Source organism: Chrysemys picta, chromosome 5, assembly GCF_011386835.1.
Source record: "Chrysemys picta bellii isolate R12L10 chromosome 5, ASM1138683v2, whole genome shotgun sequence".
NCBI classification, from domain to species: Eukaryota; Metazoa; Chordata; order Testudines; family Emydidae; genus Chrysemys; species Chrysemys picta.
The window spans coordinates 56,433,862-56,452,209 of record NC_088795.1 but is presented as its reverse complement, the minus strand read 5'-3'; the positions used below and the strand labels follow the sequence as shown (position 1 = coordinate 56,452,209).

At 38.7% G+C, this 18,348-nt stretch overlaps 1 protein-coding gene across 5 annotated transcripts in view; it reads left to right on the top strand.

The window, feature by feature from the left end:
• Positions 1-18,348, top strand: part of ZNF827 (zinc finger protein 827) — a 149,227-nt gene that overhangs the window by 122,973 nt on the left and 7,906 nt on the right. For 2 of the 5 annotated variants that reach the window (XM_065597777.1, XM_005284282.5), the window contains 5 exons: positions 9,290-9,427; positions 10,984-11,152; positions 12,641-12,807; positions 17,809-18,000; positions 18,093-18,270. In XM_065597777.1, coding sequence (XP_065453849.1) covers positions 9,290-9,427; positions 10,984-11,152; positions 12,641-12,807; positions 17,809-18,000; positions 18,093-18,270 — 844 coding nt within the window. Of the gene's footprint in view, positions 1-9,289; positions 9,428-10,983; positions 11,153-12,640; positions 12,808-17,808; positions 18,001-18,092; positions 18,284-18,348 lie in introns of all 5 variants that reach the window. The other 3 variants (XM_005284284.5, XM_042850271.2, XM_005284283.5) reach the window with 3 other exon arrangements.

Below are 18,348 nucleotides of genomic sequence, written 5' to 3'. Positions count from 1 at the left end.
CTCCTGAGTCTTTATTCTTGTCTGTTGGTTCAGTCCAACCTCAGGCAAAGCACCAAAAGCAACTTGTGTTTAATTTTTGGCAACTGAGAACTCAAGCTAGGTTTAGGATAAGATATCCCTCTGCCTCTCCTCAGAAGTCAAAGGATTGTTTGCCTCTGCATAGATAACAGCCAGTAACTTTATATTGCATAAATCAAACAAATTTATCCAATATGGAAAAAAGCAAATCTCAAAGTTTTGGTATACAGTTTAAGGTTACCATAAACCTTGCTGCTTAGGTGGAAAATTATTTGTATTACAAGTGAAGTTTATGTAGAAATGCTTTATAAGGACAGGAGAAAATAAGTCCTCTCATCTTGGGCTCACCTATGTTGCTGTAATTTCCTCTACCTCCTGTCTCCTTTCCTAGTCTGCCTCCTGTTTTATTCAGATTCCAGTTCTTATGTTTGTCACCATCTTTGTGAACTTCCATTTTCTAGCAACCTGGCTCATCCCTGGTGTCTGTGGTGATGGACTCCTGCTCCCACTTTGCTTGAGCGGATAGTTGGCTGGATATTTTTCCTGACTCCTATCTGAGGTTCATTAAAGCCCTATCTCCTCATTATCTCCCTTCATGGAAACAGACATCTTTATCTATCGCTTTTCAGTGACTTCTTCAAATGCTTTTGGGCACTTCTGTTGTTCATTTGGAGTACCTCTGTGCACAGTTAATGCTTCTTTGTGAGGGGCATGTTGGCTCCTTAGTCCAATACTTCCAAACCTAGTACGAGGCAATTTTAGAAATACCATATGTAAAACTTAGAAGTATCACACTGTGGATATACAAATAGTGTTCTTATTTTTTCTCTATCAAATAAGGATCTTTATGGTCAGTAAGTCAGACTACCATAATAACATTACTTTGATATTCACCGTATTTCCATAGTAATGATAATTATTTGCAAAAACATTTGAAAAAACTTTAGAGTATCCACTAAGGTTTAGTTAGTTACATTGTTTTATTTAGCAATGTGTTTTTTTCCATATATTGTAGCATGGATTGCACAATGTATATCATTGTTTCAGGATTCATAAAATAAAACTCATGTTCCTTCTACCAGATGGAACAAAGATTATTATATTTGGAGATAAATTAGTAAAAAAGGAAACTTGACATCCCCTTAACAACCATTCTTATCTGACGTGCATTGTGACTAAAAAATATTGCAGGTGACAATACTGAACATTTTTATAGCTACAAAAAGCATAACAAAAATATTAAGGAGACAAACAAACTTATAGTATTTCAGCTGAAGTGAGGTTAAGAAATAGGATCTCTTAAAAAATATTATGGAGATGCATATGGGAGTTTAAAGTAAAAAAATCAAAGTTGCTCATATAAAACAAGATTCCACAAATGATTCTGTTCACAATGAAAAATATTATCCAAAAATAAAGGAGTAGATAGTTCAGTGTGGTAGTGACAATGATAAATGAAAATAGCATTCACCCAGGTCCACAATTACAGTAGGTAAATAGGAAAGCATATTTTATAAAGGAACTACAATATCTGGAAAGAATCCACAATTTATTTTAACTGGATTACTAGCAACATAACTTTTGGCAGTGCAGGCAGAATCACTTTGAAAGTGAGTGGGGGAATGAGAGTAAGATGTATTGTATTTGGAGAAGATGAAACTTCATACAGTCAATATATTATTAAGTTTGTAAGTGGTTTGTGGGCTTATAGAGACCAAATTTGCAGCAGTACTTTAATTGCATAGTTCAGGAAAGGAGTTCTCTAGTCAGTTTTTAAGTACTGTGCTATTGGCACAAAAGATGGATGAGCATGTAAGTGGAAATTTCTAAAGCAAAAAAAATCTCAAATGAGGCACTGCACAAAAACAGAGAGCCAATGAAATATCTTAGTTGAGTGCAGTGATAAGAGTGGAGAGGAGAATTTCCCCGAATGCATGTTTTTAAAGCAATTTTGGCTTGACTGGTTGATTATTACAACAACTTTTTTCTGAATAAAACTTTTATTAAACTTTTCATCTTTAAATAATATAAAGAAAGAGAACTAGGCTTTCGAGTGGTACAAGCCTCGGTGATACAAATGTAACACTATGTACAGAGTATTCTATCCTCTTTGAATGGTAAATATGAGGCACTTGAAGGAACCAAAAGTTATCTGATGGCTGTTCAAGTGATCTCTGTGAAATATTTGTTCTTGATCCAAAGTGGCCCTTCAGATCAGAGTTGAATCACACTTGCATGGGACGGGTGCACAGCAGCTACCTGTGCTACACCTGTTTTCAGACCTCTATCTCCTTGCAGTCACAGAAACCTGGTTATCCTATTTGACACTGCCTCTTCAGCTGCTTTCTCCCAAAGTGGCTTCTCTTTCACACACATTGCCCTGAGTTGTTCCCTAAGAAATGTGATGGCTGTGTTGAATAGATCTGGGCCAAAAATTTTGACCAAAACTTTTTTTGGTGAAAAACGCAGATTTGGTGACACTAAAACATTTGGCAAATTTGCGTCAATTTTGCCAAATTGTTTTAGTTTTAAAAAAAGACAATAAAACATTTCCAAAAAAGTCTAAACTTTTAGTTTCAACATTTTCTAAACTGAATTTTGAGTTTTCAATTCAAAATCACTTTTTGTTTCAAAATTTCCTTTAAAATTATTGAAAAATAAAATTGAAAGTTAAAAAATTCTCAAAAATTGAAACATTTTGTTTTGGGTCGACTCAAAACAACGTTTTAATGGGGTTTTTTATTATTTGTTTCATTGAAAATTTTAAAAAATATATTTTTTGTTTGGCCCACGATGAAATGTCTTCCATTTTTCATAATTGCCAGTGAACTGAAAAATCTGTTATTCGCATAGCTCTACTGTTGATCTTCTCCCCCACTTCTGCCATTTCCATCTTCTCCCCACTTCCTACTCATTCTCTTTAAAGTATCTTTTCCCTCCCTTTCCCCTCCATCTTGTGCCTTCTGTTCAGAGTTTGATATCCATCTCTCCCTCTCTGTCTCATTCTTGGTTACTTTAGCTTCCATGTTGACCTACTCTCACCTTCCCATTTAACCTTCAACCCAGAACGGATCAAAATGGCCACTCACTCAACCTTGTTTTCACTAAGCACTGCTCTGTCTCTGATCTCTCCATCACAGTTTTCTCTTTCTGACCTTCACCTCATCTTCAAAATCACTGTCCTAGCTTCCACTTGACCATGTGGAGTGAGTCTGCTTGTGTGGATCCCATCCTGAAGTTGTAATCTTACATCAACAACTCCAAATGCTTCTTAAATATAAAAAATTATACACATTTTCAGAGGAATGATGGTATTGTCAATGCTAAAAGCGCCTGTTAGGCTTCATCAGTATTTTTAATTTCAACCTTTTCAGGGGGTATTTGTAACACAGGAAAATCCTTATAATTCATTCAAGTGGGACTCCACATGGACATAATTATGGATCTGCCCACGCAGATTGCTTTGCACCGCTAGGACCACTGCTTGTAGAACAGGGAATCTTTGATTACTTGTGACTGTGTGGAGGTTTGAAATGGAACCTATTGAAGCAGCAATTTATGTGGGTTATAGGATGAGAGATGGTATAGCTAGTGAAACAACCAAAAGTATAAACATTAATTTCTCCTTCATGTGATTTTTTTTCATTATTATTATTATTATTATTATTTTGGTGACCCATAGCTTTATTCTTTTATAATAATTTTATTTATAAAGCATTCTCACTGTCTCCCCCATCAAGGTAATCCTGATGCTATATGATAGCTTAAAATACAATACAGTTAAAACATTGTGAAGCAATAATGTAAAAACAGCTAAATAAAGTGATAAAGAAAATAATCAAACTATCGTGTCTCATAGTCTAAAACCAGAGTCGGAACATTCCCTTTTGGGAACTACCAGCAGTGATGTACAATGCTGATTTAGTGAATCTGGACAGTTATTTATGTACTCAGGTCACACTTCGTTCTCTTCTTTGCTTTTACCTTCAACAAAATAAAGCATCCTCTCTCAGCATTTCTCAAGCAAAAGTCAGGTTAAAGGCTTTTTATAAGGGATGGTGGAATATGCTATCCATACTGATGTCACTAATTTGAGGATACAAACCAAACTTGCCAATATACATGAAACATCCATTGAATTGACATGAAGTATTCAGTATAATGGGGCAAATTTTTGCAGTTATAATACTGACTTGGGCTTTCTCCCACCTTCCTCTAGCCCTTTTTCAGACCATCAGCCTTACACTGCTTGTCAATATGAAATTACTAGGATTGGTGGCAAGATGACATCTGGGTGTAGCATAAAGGACAGAAACGTTGCTAACAAATTTTACTACTTTTTTTAATCAATAAATTTATTGAAGAGTCAAATTCAGCTTTTTAAGTAACACATTAATTCTTTAATATGGTACACAGTGTGTAGTTTTAATTCCATACATTTACATTTCAAAACCATTTTAAATCCATGAGTTCAGAACTCTATATTATTACTTTTTAAAATTATGCATTCCAGTAGCACTTAGAGACCTTGCATTTCACCAAGAGTACTTTGTTTTAAAACATTTTAAACTCTTAAGTCTACACATAACAGTATATTCTGATTTGGGAACATCAGTATTTTACGTACGTTCTATTTTCACTTAAAAGCTTTGAAATTTGCCTTTCACTTTGCTCTTTTTCCAGCAGCACTTTTGCTATTAAATATGGGTTTAAATCAGAAATCTTGCACCAAACATGCTCACCTATTTTAAAAAAGGTAAGGATTTCTTGGCATACAAAACAATTATGGCTTCAAAGAAATTGCAAAAGAAAAATGCCTGTTAGATCAGGTTCTTTTACTCACCCAGTGTCTACAGTACCTTTTCAATCAACAGATGAGCCTGTCTTTCTCCCTATCTATAGTACATTATCAGTATTTTGTACACAATGTAGGAAAAATCTTTTTGGGTGTTTAGTGAAGGAACAGTTTGTAGCACAAAACTTGATAAAGAATGGATTTCTGTGGGAAGCCTTCCATGTAATGGTGATTTATAATGTAACATCAGTTGGTATCAATCCAGTTCCTTCCTGTCTGACTGAATGATCCGCCGTCTAAAGTATTTGTAAGCTATCTACCATAATACTGTGGTATCTGAGTTGGTAAATACGTACCCACCTCAGAAAAATCACCATCACAACTGGTACTAATCAGCACCCCTATTTGCCGTCCTAACAGAGGAACCAAGAATTTGGTAGCTATGATGACTGAACTATCAACTCACCCCCAGAAATGACTCTTCAGGTCATTGGTGAGGTAAATTACAGGATGGGTGTGGGAAAGTTTGCTGTACCTGTTCTTTGGACAAAGAGCTTTGGTTACCATGGATGACAAATAGTGTCCTTTCACAGCATGAAATCACTCAAAGTGATTGATTTCTATGAGAGTGAAGAGCTCAAAGAGCCTTGTGGGAGGTGGTCAGCACCTCATTGCACCAGATGCTTACTTTGGTCATGATAGCTAAAGTAGGGGGCACGCTGACTAGAATACTTTGCAGTATCCTAGCCAGGAAAGTGATTCAGCAACTACTGGAGAAAAATCACTGAAGGTTGCAACCCAGCAGTACAGTTTTAAAATAAAACTAAATAATTAAAAGCATCAAAAGTATCCTATTCTACATAATGGAACTAGTTTTTAACAGCTCTGGATAATCTGAAAATGGATATTTTTTTCAAGCTTTCTATGAGTTTCCTACAACTCTGATAGATATAAATCCAGCATAGGGAACAGGATATTGAATTTCAGCTTCTTGAGAGATAAAAGAAGGCCAATGACTAATACTGGAAGGAATTGTTAAGTGATGTATTTACTATTTGAGTCTGCTTGTTTAGTATGTGTCCCAATTAATTCATTTTTGTTGTGACGCTATTGAAGAAACCTGCACACTCTTGACCTTTTCTTATAATTATGACCATATTCCCTCTTTGAAGCACTGTTTTAATTATGTACTCTGAAAGCTCTTCTAAAATATCCATAGCATTGCTGCAGAGTCAAAATGTTCATTGTTTTGAGCTCAAGAATATAATCAAATGAGTTGTTGTTTATTGATGTTCTTGAAAGTTGTGACATATATGGTCTGCATTCTTTTTCATATTAATTTTTACAAAATGACTGATTTCACAGATGTATGAGTCATCTCACTAGAAAGAATTATTATTATTATTTATTTATATTATAGTGGCATCCAAAGGCCTCTATCAAATGTCAAGTCCCTGTTGTACCAATAGATATGGTATCACAGCCAAAACAAAAACAAAAACAAAAACCCAAACCAACAACATGTAGCTGTGGTGGTGCTGACAGGTGTGACCTCCAATAGAACATGCTATAATAACTACATAAATTCCCCCCTCCCAAATAGAGAGCCTTTCTGTTATTACTTAACTTGTCAAGGATTGGAATTAATTTTTCATTCAACTGAAAAGCTGCCCAGCCAGCTCTATTCTATAAACGGAAGCAGAATTAGCACAGACAAGGAGGCCAAACCTGCAACTGCAGGGAGTCCTGGTTCATGGGAGCATCACCAGTGCTAGTGTGATGTTTACTGTTCATGGTTCAGTGCCTCATTGCTTTGTGCAGACAGGGACCTGCAGTGATAACTTGAGCCCTACAGGACATTACAATCTCTCAGCCTTTGTGCCTCACCTCAGCTCCTGGGTGAGTCATACTGTATTTTCCTCCCCCTGCACCCGTTTAACAGGAAATCCCAATCCAGATTTCCTCTATTGCTCTAAATAAACACACACCGGTTCTATAGTCCTTGGCGTGTTAGCTATTCACATGGTACATCCAGAATCCCATAGATGGTGTAGAATAGAGGAGAAAGTCCCACTGAATCTTGGCCTTTTAGTCAAGGGGACCCTGACTGGAAATGATGGCCCTTAAACAAAACAAACAAAATATTACCGAATACATTACCCAATAAATTTTCCTCCTTTGATCTTGTGTACTTCTAAGAGTAGAAGTCCTCCTGCTCCAGCTTAATGAGGTATTGTGTAAAAGCGTCTCCTCTGCCATAGCATGCTGCTGCTCAGCTTCTGACGTGTACGAAGTGGGGTTGCCAACTTTCTACTCTCACAAAACGGAACACCATTGTCCCGCCCCTTATCCGAAGCTCTGCCCCCACTCACTCCATCCACCCTCACTCACTCGCTCATTTTCTCCGGGCTGACTCGGGGGCTGGAGTGTGGGAGAGGGTATGGGCTCTGGGCTGGTGGTGTGGGTTCTGGGGTGGGACCAGAAATGAGAGGTTCAGAGTGTGGGAGGGGGCTCTGGGCTGGGTCAGGGAACAGGGTGTGAGTGCTGTGGCGGGGGGTGCAGACTCTGGGGTGGGGCTGGGGATGAAGGGTATGGGATGTAGGAGAGTGCTTTGGGTTGGAACCGAGGGGTTTGGAGGGTGGGAGGGAGATCAGGGCTGGGGCAGGGGGTGTGGTGTGGGAGGGGATCAGGATCCGGGCTGCACTTACCTGAAGCAGCTCCTGGAAGCAGCGGCATGTCCCCACTCCGGCTCCAATATGGAGGTGCAGCCAGGTGGCTCTGCGTGCTGCCCCGTCGACAGGCATCACCCCTGCAGCTCCCATTGGCTGTGGTTCTTGGCCAATGAGAGCAGCAGAGCTGGTGTTTGGGGTGAGAGCAGCATGCAGAACCCCCACGACTGCCCCTACGCGTAGGAGCTGGAGGAGAGACATGCCGCTGCTTCCGGGAGCCATGCAAAGTCACAGCAGGTAGGGAGCCTGTCTTAGCCCCGCTGTGCCGCCGACCGGACTTTTAATAGCCCGGTCAGTGGTGCTGACCGGAGCCGCCAGGGTCCCTTTTCAGCCGGGCATTCCGGTCGAAAACTGGATGCCTGGCAACCCTGGTACGAAGAAGCAAGATGACATCACCACTGTCCTCAAACTTCACTGGCTCTCCATTTGTTTCAGGATCCAGTTCAAAATTGCCCTCTATAGCTTTGTTGCTCTAACTTATCTTGTGAACATTATCTCTTTCTACTCCCCCTCATTCCCTAGGATCTAACACTGCCCTTTTCTCTATCCCTTCCCTCAGTCTGGTGGTATGAGAGCCTTCACCTCTCCATTTTCTGTCATCTGGAACAGACTTTCACTAATGGAGATTCCATCTAGTCTTAAAGTAGTTAAAACTCTCTCTTCTCTAAAGATGGTTCACTCCTGGTCCTTAGCTTCTTAGTGCAAGACAAGCAGAACTCCCCAAGCTGTTGAAAGTTTTTGATCCCTAAGGGCCCTGGGAGCAGGTTGGAACACAATTCAACCTTCATCAGCTGATGATCATGCTTTGCTCTCTTAGTTTAGCTGCTGCCTTTGCAACATTGCAATCAGTTTTGAACTGACCAGTTGTCAAAAGTTCCCCAAAGAAGTAAACCAATAAAAAATGAAAATGTTTGAAAACATTGCCTGAGAAAGTGAATAATAAAAATTAGTGTAAAGCTTACCAACGCCTCAAAGGAGAGACTCCTCAAACACTGAGGGGAAGTGAAAAGGCCAGTGAAATGATCTATTTAGAAACACAGAATTACAGTGCTTTTCTCTGCTCTCTCTTGCCTGTACCTCTTCCTCTACTGTTTATGGTTTGCCTCTTCAACTTTATAGTTGGGTACAATACAGTTTGTTGGAAAGATGCCATGCAAAATAGTCAGCGCTACAGTAGGCTTTTGATGGGGGGAAAATTACAGTACATATTGTGTTGTGAAATTCCTTGTATAATAGCTGAGAGGAGTAACACTGGTGTGGTGGAGCCTCAGTTGCCTTAGGATAGTCTGTACAGCAGCCAGTTTATTGACTTTGTAGGGATAAAAACAAAACAAAAATGCATCTTTTGTTGCCTTTTTGTTTTCTTAGTTTTATGATGGATTTGAGATTTTATCAGATTATTACTACCTGTCTATACTATTCTTTTTTAGTCATCTGTAACATTGCTTTTTTCGTGTTCTGCTAGGGTCCCCAAGGATGTTCTGGTTCTGTGCAAGTCCTGCTTTGGGATTTTGTATCAGAAACTCAAATTGCTATGGACCGTGGAACAGAGGAATATTTGCAGTTTAGGTTACAGATTAAATTAATCTCTGCTTCAGAGTTCATGTGAACTCGTGCGCCATGAACAGCAATGTAGGGTTAAGAGTGTTGTCTTTTACATGACACATGAAAGTAGTCCATAGAGTGAAATCTAAGAGTTCTTTAAGTTGTTAAAATAAGACTCTGTATTTATGCATTTTTGGTATAGACACAGAAAGGATAGGGCTGGATGCAGGAAACGGATTGCCATCTTGGAAATTTAATGACCAGCTCTTTCCCTGTGACGTGTGTGGAAAAGTGTTTGGCCGACAGCAGACATTGTCCCGACATCTCTCACTGCACACAGGTAAATCAAACACTTTGGCGTTCTCATTTACAGTGTCATGCAAGTTTGTTGCAAGAAGAACATAAGGCAAGTTTCACTGCAAGGAAACACAGTGTTGTGGAAAGAGACGTCCTCTGTTCCCTTCACTTGGGATGAAGACAAGTAGAACTGGGCTAAAAATTCAAGGAGCTAACCTAACTCATTATGGCCCAACCATCATCCATTTTAGAAAACAAACGGTCAAATGGGAATTTGTCCAGTTGGCAGGATCTGACAATATCAAACTACCTTTTGGTTACTACCAATTAAGCAAGCCTGTAAACAGGGCTCTAAAGAGAGGAGGAAAGTTGTATTTTGTTTTGTTTTTGTTTATATGACAGGCTCTTTAAACATTAGTGACCAGCAGAGGAGACAGCCCATAGTGTTTCAAATATTAGTTAGCCTCTGGGATGTTCACCTTTATGAACTTTTAGCTCAAGTGAAGTGAGTAGAGGATGACTCTTTTCTACAACACCCTTTTCCATAAAGTCAGTGGAGCTATTAAAATCAGCTGAGGATCTGACTCTATGCCCACTAGTTTTATACAGAGGATTTGTCTAACCAGAAGTTGCAGCCAGTGTATAGTGCATGCTTTTTAGGGAGAATGTCTCAAGCTCAGGCCAAAGGACAAATGTGTTGAGATGCAATGCACAGATTAATAAGATTAGGAAGCAAGAATGTCAGAAATAGTGCTGAAAAATATTGTTAGCATAATGCTGGTATATATAGTACCACTTAGTATGGCCATGCTAGAAAACCCCCACATGGTGTTTTCTGTGGTTTTGTGATTTTTTGTCTTATTCAGATTCTGAATTTCTCTCTGTTAGTGCTTGCACATTGTATTATTGTATTCCAAAAGTGAAGCAGCTTTTCTTAAAGAGGAAAGGTTTTAAAGGCAATTTAATGTTTGGTTGTTTTTTTTAATCACGTAAATACAAAATAAGACCTGCTGTGTGTGATGACTTTGTCGCCAAGATTTAGAGACGTTAATTTAAAAATTGTGAAGCATCAGAAACTGCTGAGGAGTTTGGTTTGGATTTTGTTTTATTGTTCTTCGAGGGGTTTTGGCTAACTTATGTTCCGAACTCGACTATCTATACAGATGCTTTTCTTCAAGTTTTGTTAAATAAGCATCAAACTCCATAGATAGAAAGATAGATAATATGCACACACCCACCTTCAAGAATTTCAACCCTACTGAAAAAAAAAAGTGCCAGGTGAAGAAATGAGTTGCACATTACTGACCTGAATCTATAGTGGCTGAGGGGCAATTCTCAGAGCTGCAGTTACACCAGTTTTCCACAGCATAAAAAGTTTTGTATTAAACTTCATACAATCTTTAGACCAAATTTCAAAAATACCCTTAAATTAGCTGAAAATTAGTCATTTATATAAATTACTATTGTGAAGCCTGATAACTTTTTTCTAACGTCCTAAATGTGTCTATGCAATATGTAGTTGCATATTTGAAATGAGGTTTTTAAAATATCTCACTTAAGACTGATACACACACTCGAGATGATTTGTTTGTTTTTCAGAAGAGAGAAAATACAAATGCCATTTGTGCCCCTATGCTGCTAAGTGCCGTGCTAATCTGAACCAGCACCTGACTGTCCATTCTGTGAAGTTAGTGAGTACAGACACTGAGGACATTGTCAGCGCTGTCACTTCTGAAGGCAGTGGAAAGAAGCACCCTTATTATTACAGGTGAGGACCCAGTGGAGGGCCATACACGAGAGACCAGAATCCAAATGTCTGATATGTCTGCTTGCTAAAGACAAATTATGAGGATGATCCTTTTTTGTTCTAAGGTAGAACGTGACTGAAGTATTTGGCTTAGCCACATTTGACTTTAGGTTCAGCAACAAAACCCAGCTGGTTATGTCATGCTTCTGAGCCTTGCAAGGCACTTTGAAAGACTGTGCACTTTTTAAATGGCTTTGAAAGGCAGATAGGCCTTTAAATACCTCAAGAACTTTTACCACATGTTCAACATACATCTAATAAGTTCCCTTTTACGTATGTGAATTTACTAGTGTGTAAACACATTTGCGGTAATTTATAGTGCCTTCCACTTGATGCAATTAGTTCAATCATTTCAACTAAAATTTCTGTAATAAATATAAACATTTCCTCTATTTGATTTATCTCTTTGATTGCCTTAGGCAGGTATGTTTTATAATTCAACTACCTGTGAAAGAATGTTTCCGTATAATAAAGAAGGCCAAAGTTATGAAGGCAAGAATAGGAGCATTAGGAAAACTCATGATGATAAAAGAATGGTACAGATCCAATTGTGTTGCTCAGACACTTATTATTGATGTAAGCACTATCACATGTTCTTCAAGCTTTGATATGAACCCTAGTGTACATATGGATTGCAAAATCAATCTTATTTCAATCTAAGTGGTGGGAACAGATTGAATTACAGTCATAGAAATCAGAAATACACAAGCCCTGTTAGATTATCTCATCCATCCCTCTGCAAGTACAAGACTGTTTTCAGTGTTCTGGCTTTGTTTAAAATGTTAATGCCTTAATTAAAACAAGAGGAAGATAGTAAAGAAAGTTAAACTATAAGTTCCTTTCTATTACCTCTGAACATCATTGTTGTTATCTGATGGTTGTAAAATTTGCATCAGTGCTGATTATTTGCATAGGTGGTAATTGCTTTTGTCCAATCAAGTAGAAGGAATCCCTGAACCCATTTTTGCTTGCTTGTACTCAGAAAGTCAGGCAGTTCTGCAGGAGATCCTGATCTGACATGGGACTGTTTCCGGGGCTTGAGAATGGCTCCTGGAGAGTGCAGCAAGCTCTCAGTTTGTCAGTGTACCAGCCCTCCTAAACATCTTGGCAAGACTGCAGCGCATCTTATTGCCCAAAGGATTCAGCTAGGTGATGTGCAGCATCTGGAATCCGTAGTTTTTAATTAACTTTACGATTATTTAGCATCATTATAGCATGTTTGGGATTGTTGCATTGGGCCTCCCTTTAATCAGGTTGGCAGGGTCCTCGGTTCAGAGGCAGTTCAGCCGGCAAAAGAATTTCCCATTGAAAATTCAGCAGTAGAGAAGAGAAGAGATTAGTGAAGCAAGAGTTTTCTTATGAAAACGAGTAGAAGCTTTGTACATTTGTTATGGGGATTTTTTTTAATGTTTCTAACTCTTTTTCTCTTTAATTCCCTTCTGTCTGCAGCTGTCACGTATGTGGATTTGAGACAGAGATGAATGTCCAGTTTGTCAGTCATATGTCCCTTCACGTGGATAAAGAGCAGTGGATGTTTTCTATTTGCTGCACAGCCTGCGATTTTGTCACCATGGAAGAGTCAGATATGAAGGCTCATGTCAGCACCAAGCACACAGGTGATGATCCAATACTTTCTGCTCCTGTGATCTCTCTTCTCCCCCCCCATTTTTCATTGCAATCATTCACACTTCCTATCAACACTCCTTTCCTCCGCTGAAATTCTTACTAATTATGGTCATGACCCCATAAAGTTGAAGTCAGTTGATCCCCACCAGGTAAGAAGTCTGCTTGGGGAGATCACTTTGCAGTCAGGGGGCATAAATAAAGTACTTCTATGAAGTTAAAGTTGTCAAAATCACAAGTTATTGGTTTACTTACTATTTATTTGTTTACTGGTTTATTAAAATGTAATTTGACTTCAGTAGCTGTATGGTGATTTCTGGGTGTTAACTACATGCCCCAGATTACAAGTGTGTAATATACTAAAATTGTACTGAGTTGTGCCAATATTTGGAGTTTGTTCCCCCCTTCCCAGTCCGTATGTCTGGAAACTTTGTTGCTAGAGCTCTGATTCAGTAACTAAACTAATGCAGCTGTTGTTTTACTGTCCCAACATCATTTTAAATAGTTGAACAGGTCGTGATTTTTGACTTCTGTGTTTCTCTGGTTCTATTCACTTACCAGCAGAAGAAAAGAACTTCTACATTACCTCTGATTAATGACAATTTTCAAATAAACCACATATATTTATTCCAACTAATGAAGCCTGGCATAATGTAAGGAGAGGAAAATTAGAATACTCTTAATTTCTCTCTCAGTATCACCCGTCATAAGGATTTTGTCATCAGAAACTAGCTGACAATTTTGTAGACAGTTATATTAGGGAGAATTAAATTCAGCTGTCTCTTCCATCACTTTATTGCCTTTGCAGTTCTACGAGGAATAAAATTGGATTTCCCCCCCTCAACTTGCAAATAGATGCACTTAATGCAACTACAGAAATATGAAGTCAGTGAAAGTCCACAGAGGGTTCTGTGCTGGTGCAAAGTACTGATATGATTCCCATCTCCATAATATCTGAACACCTCACAAACATTATGAATTTATCCTCACAAAACCCTTATAATTATCCCCCTTTTACAGATGAGGCAAATGGAGATTGTCATCCAAGGTCACATGGAAAGTCTGTAGCAGAGCTGGGAATTGAATCCAGATCTGCTGAGTCCCATTCTAGTGTCTTAAGGATTGGAGCCTTTGTCGGTGAAATTAAACACTATGACTTGAAAGTATGCTGAAAGCACATATATTGTTGACGAAGAAGGTGCCTTCAAACACTCACTGTTCTGACCAGACAACCCGTAAGGTGTACAGTTTTAGCTCTACACAAGTGATGTGTGAAACCTTCATTAATTAGTGGGAGATGAGTTCCTAGTGTGCTGTGTCCAATGCTGAAAAATATACTTTAAAAATGTTAAATATTGAAAAGCTGTATGTAAAATATATGAATGTGGTAAGCACAAGTAACTTTGCTTGTATCCATTATTCTTCTATATAAGCCTGCATTTATTCCTAGGGCTTTACTGCTGATGTCATAAATGGTAGGAGTGCAGCATTTCTCAATTTAGACATCAGCAAAGACTTTTTGGAAATTTATATGCTTCTATACCTTCTGGAATCATCTGTTATCCTATGCAGTAGTCTTTGTGTTAAAAGCTCATATCATTTACACATTTTTGTTCTCTAAGTAGATCAATGACCCATAGAGCAAGTTTTCGCTCTTTCACTTCTTCCTTCCCTGCACTTCCTCTATGTTTCCAGTAATACTGTAGCCATTTGGACCCACATTTTAAAAACTTGAGGTCCAAGACCAGTGTGCAAATGGGTACGGGTAAACATAGATAGGTAGGTTGTGACGGGTTGGATCACAGAAACCCCCTTGGGAGCTGCCACCTGATGTGCAAAGACTACCTCTGCTCCTGTTTTCCCTGCCAGCTCAGGGCTCCAGCACCCTGTCTTGCTGAGCCAGACACTCCCGTCTGCTCCAACACAGATCCAGGGTCTGAATCACTTGCCCCAAAGCTGCAAGTTTACCTAAAAACAGCTCACAGAAGTTTGCTTGTCTTTAGCACTCAGATGCCCAACTCCCAATGGGGTCTAAACCCAGATAAATCCGTTTTACCCTGCATAAAGCTTATGCAGAGTAAACTCATAAATTGTTCGCCCTCTATAACACTGATAGAGAGATATGCACAGTTGTTTGCTCCCCCCGGTATTAATACATACTCTGAGTAAATTACTAAATAAAAAGTGATTTTTATTAAATACAGACAGTAGGATTTAAGTAGTTCCAAGTAGTAACAGACAGAACAAAGTAAGTCACCAAGTAAAATAAAATAAAATGCGCAAATCTATGTCTAATCAAACTAAATACAGATAAGTTCCTCACCAGTTCCAGAATGCTCCATTTTACAGGCTAATCTCCTTTTAGCCTGGGTCCAGCAATCACTCACACCCCCTATAGTTACTGTCTTCTGTTCCAGTTCTCTTCAAGTATCCTGAGGGGGTGGAGAGGTTCCTTCCTTAGCCAGCTGAAGACCAAATGGAGGGGTCTCCCACGGGTTTAAATAGACTCTCTCTTGTGGGTGGAGACCCCCCTCCTATGCAAAGTCCAGCTCCAAGATGGAGTTCTGGAGTCACCTGGGCAAGTCACATGTCCCTGCATGACTCAGTCTTTACAGGCCGAAGCCATTGTCCACATGGTATCTTGCATGTCTCCAGAAAGACTTCTTATGTGGATTGGAGCATTCCAAGATGCATTGTTCCCCAAGTGTTTCCTGATCAGGTACTTAACCCTGGCGAATTCCTTCCTCAAGAAGCTGACCAAATGCCTCACAAAGCTTACTTAGAAACCAAGCAAGCATACAGCCCATATTCTTAACCTCCAGTAGAAAATGATATATATGTACAATAGGATGAATAGATATAGTAGACCATAACCTTTACGGAGATATATTACATGGCACAGGCAGCACAAAACATATTCCAGTTATGTCATACATACATTTATAAGCACCCCTCCCATAAAGCCTTATGGGGTACACTGTCACACAAGACCAGTGTGCAAATGGGTACGGGTAAACATAGATAGGTAGGTAATTAGCCATTTTGGCATATTTGCCCAAGTTGTGTATATAATTTCTGCAATATGCAGGTGACAAATTACACTTGCATTTTTGTATGAGAACCAGGGGCTTCCATTTTTAAAAATGAAGCCCATAAAACAAATCCAACTTGGTGTTCTGCAAACCTTTGTGGAACTTAAGAATTACAAACTCAGAAATTGCCTTATGCATCCATATGCATCTCTAACTGTTCTCTGTAAACACTGGTTACAGGTACTTATTTTTGTTATGTATTTTATGGTCAATCACTGCAGCATTTCATCGAAAACTTAATCTGTACTGGGCAAAGCTGGAGAGGAGTCTCCTAGTGATTTTAAATGTGGCAGGGTTTCAGGGGAAACTCACACCCTAAGGATGGCCTCTCTAACGTACTCTGTTTTAAAAAATAATTTCAGATCTCATCTGTAATTTATGTTTCAAGAGTGCGTATCCAAGAGTCAGACTTTGGCATCTGTGCATTCTGCAGGTCTTTGTTCTGTGTGAAAATGAAGCACATTTCTTTATGGAGTCATTGTGCTTTGAACTTTCTGTTTTGGGTTCAGTAAGTGATGCTCATGGCACAGATGTTAAGAAGGCCTTCATTTTACACAGATGTGCTTTATTCTGAGCATGATTTCCAGTTAAATGAAATCACCATTTCATCCCTAAGAGAAACAATGGTGAAAACTGAACAGTTTGTTTTAGACATATATAAAAGATAATAAAGCGGTTGAAAAGGCAAAGAATAAAACTTTGGACAGGACCAAACCATGAGTTTTTCTGTCTGGTTCTTTAATTTTTTGTTTTAAATATTTCAGTATTGGATATCAAATCCAGTTTTACAAATATTTCTGTGTATTTTGTTGTCTTCTGATGACTCTTTATCTTAAAAAATATTTTCCATTCATCATATTGAATTCAGCTATTTAGCTGCTGATTAAGCAAACTCTTATCCTCATATTTAACCTAACTTTGACTTAATGAAACTACTCATCTGTTTAGAGTTAAGCCTGTCCATTACTGTTTGCAGGATATAGACTTTAGTTAAGAAATCTTGTCACATACATAGGATTAGGATTTTTAATTAGGTTCTGCTTTTTATGCAACTAATTAGACTGAGGCAAAGACTGGTCCAATAATTTGCCTATTGCCAAATAAGGTTCATTGCAGATTATTACCCAAATCTTCTTTGCTCCCAGTCCAATGCTATAACATCTAGACAACCTAATCTCCATACTTAGCTCTCATGTATTACAGTTCTGAATTGGCACCCCCTGGAATGTTATGTGCTTATTGTACACACATGAAATCCCTGACTGATTTGAACTCTATATCCAGTTGGGTGAAGTCTGTGTGTGTGTGTTTGCTTTTTCTTAAAATTAGTTTTTCCTCGTTAAAAGATTCTAATGATAACCAGTCCTTAAGAGAAGACTACTAACTTCATGCATCCAGCAACACGGAAGTCTTCTATAAACTCCATCTTTGTAACAAACTATTACACAGCCGTCAACAACCCAGATTTATCTCAAATGTAGTTTGTTGTGCTATGTAGTAGATGACAATGGTACTTTTAGTTTTAAGTGCACTAGCACCTAAGCAGAGAGGACCAGATTTTTACAGATATTTAGACACCTAAAGATGAAGATGAAATCAATGGGAGTAAGACACCTAAGCACTTCTGGAAATCCCACTAGGTGCTTATCTGAATATGTAGGCACCCTGCAGAAGGGAGGCAATTTAGCCATGATGCTTAAAAACAAATTGATTTATACTAAACAAACTCACCTGTGAGTTCAAAATAACTTTGCTTCTCTTTTTAACACAAGTCCCCTTTTTTTTTTTTTTTTTTTTTTGGAAACTATGAATACATAGGATAGGATAACCTCTGTGAGAGATTTCCAGTTGAGTTTTTCCCCTTATAATGATGAGCAAGTGGACTTTATTCGTGTTTTTCAGGTGAAGAGCGGAAGACACCCAGTGAATCAAACAGCCCTTCTTCATCTTCTCTGTCAGCACTTAGTGATTCTGCCAATAGCAAAGAAGATGCAGATGTTACCCAAAAAAACAAGGGTTCAAACAACCTACTAGTAATTTCCGTAGTGCCTGGTAGCCAGACCTTATTGAACACTGAAGAGAAATCAGAGAAAGGTAAAAGCTGGTTAAACAGACAGACTCCTTTCTTCTAAGCAAGGGAACTGGATGGAACTTGGGTAATATGTGTCCGTATTTTCATTTTTCAGGTTTTGAATGTGTTTTCTGTAACTTTGTCTGCAAAACAAAAAACATGTTTGAGCGCCATTTGCAAATCCACCTGATTACGCGGATGTTTGAGTGTGACGTGTGCCACAAGTTCATGAAGACACCTGAGCAATTATTGGAGCACAAGAAATGCCACACTGTCCCCACCGGTGGGCTCAAGTAAGGAAAGCAAGTACACAAACTTTTACTGTGTTAAGCATCTCCAATACTGTGTGGGGATAGGTAATAAAGGAAGTA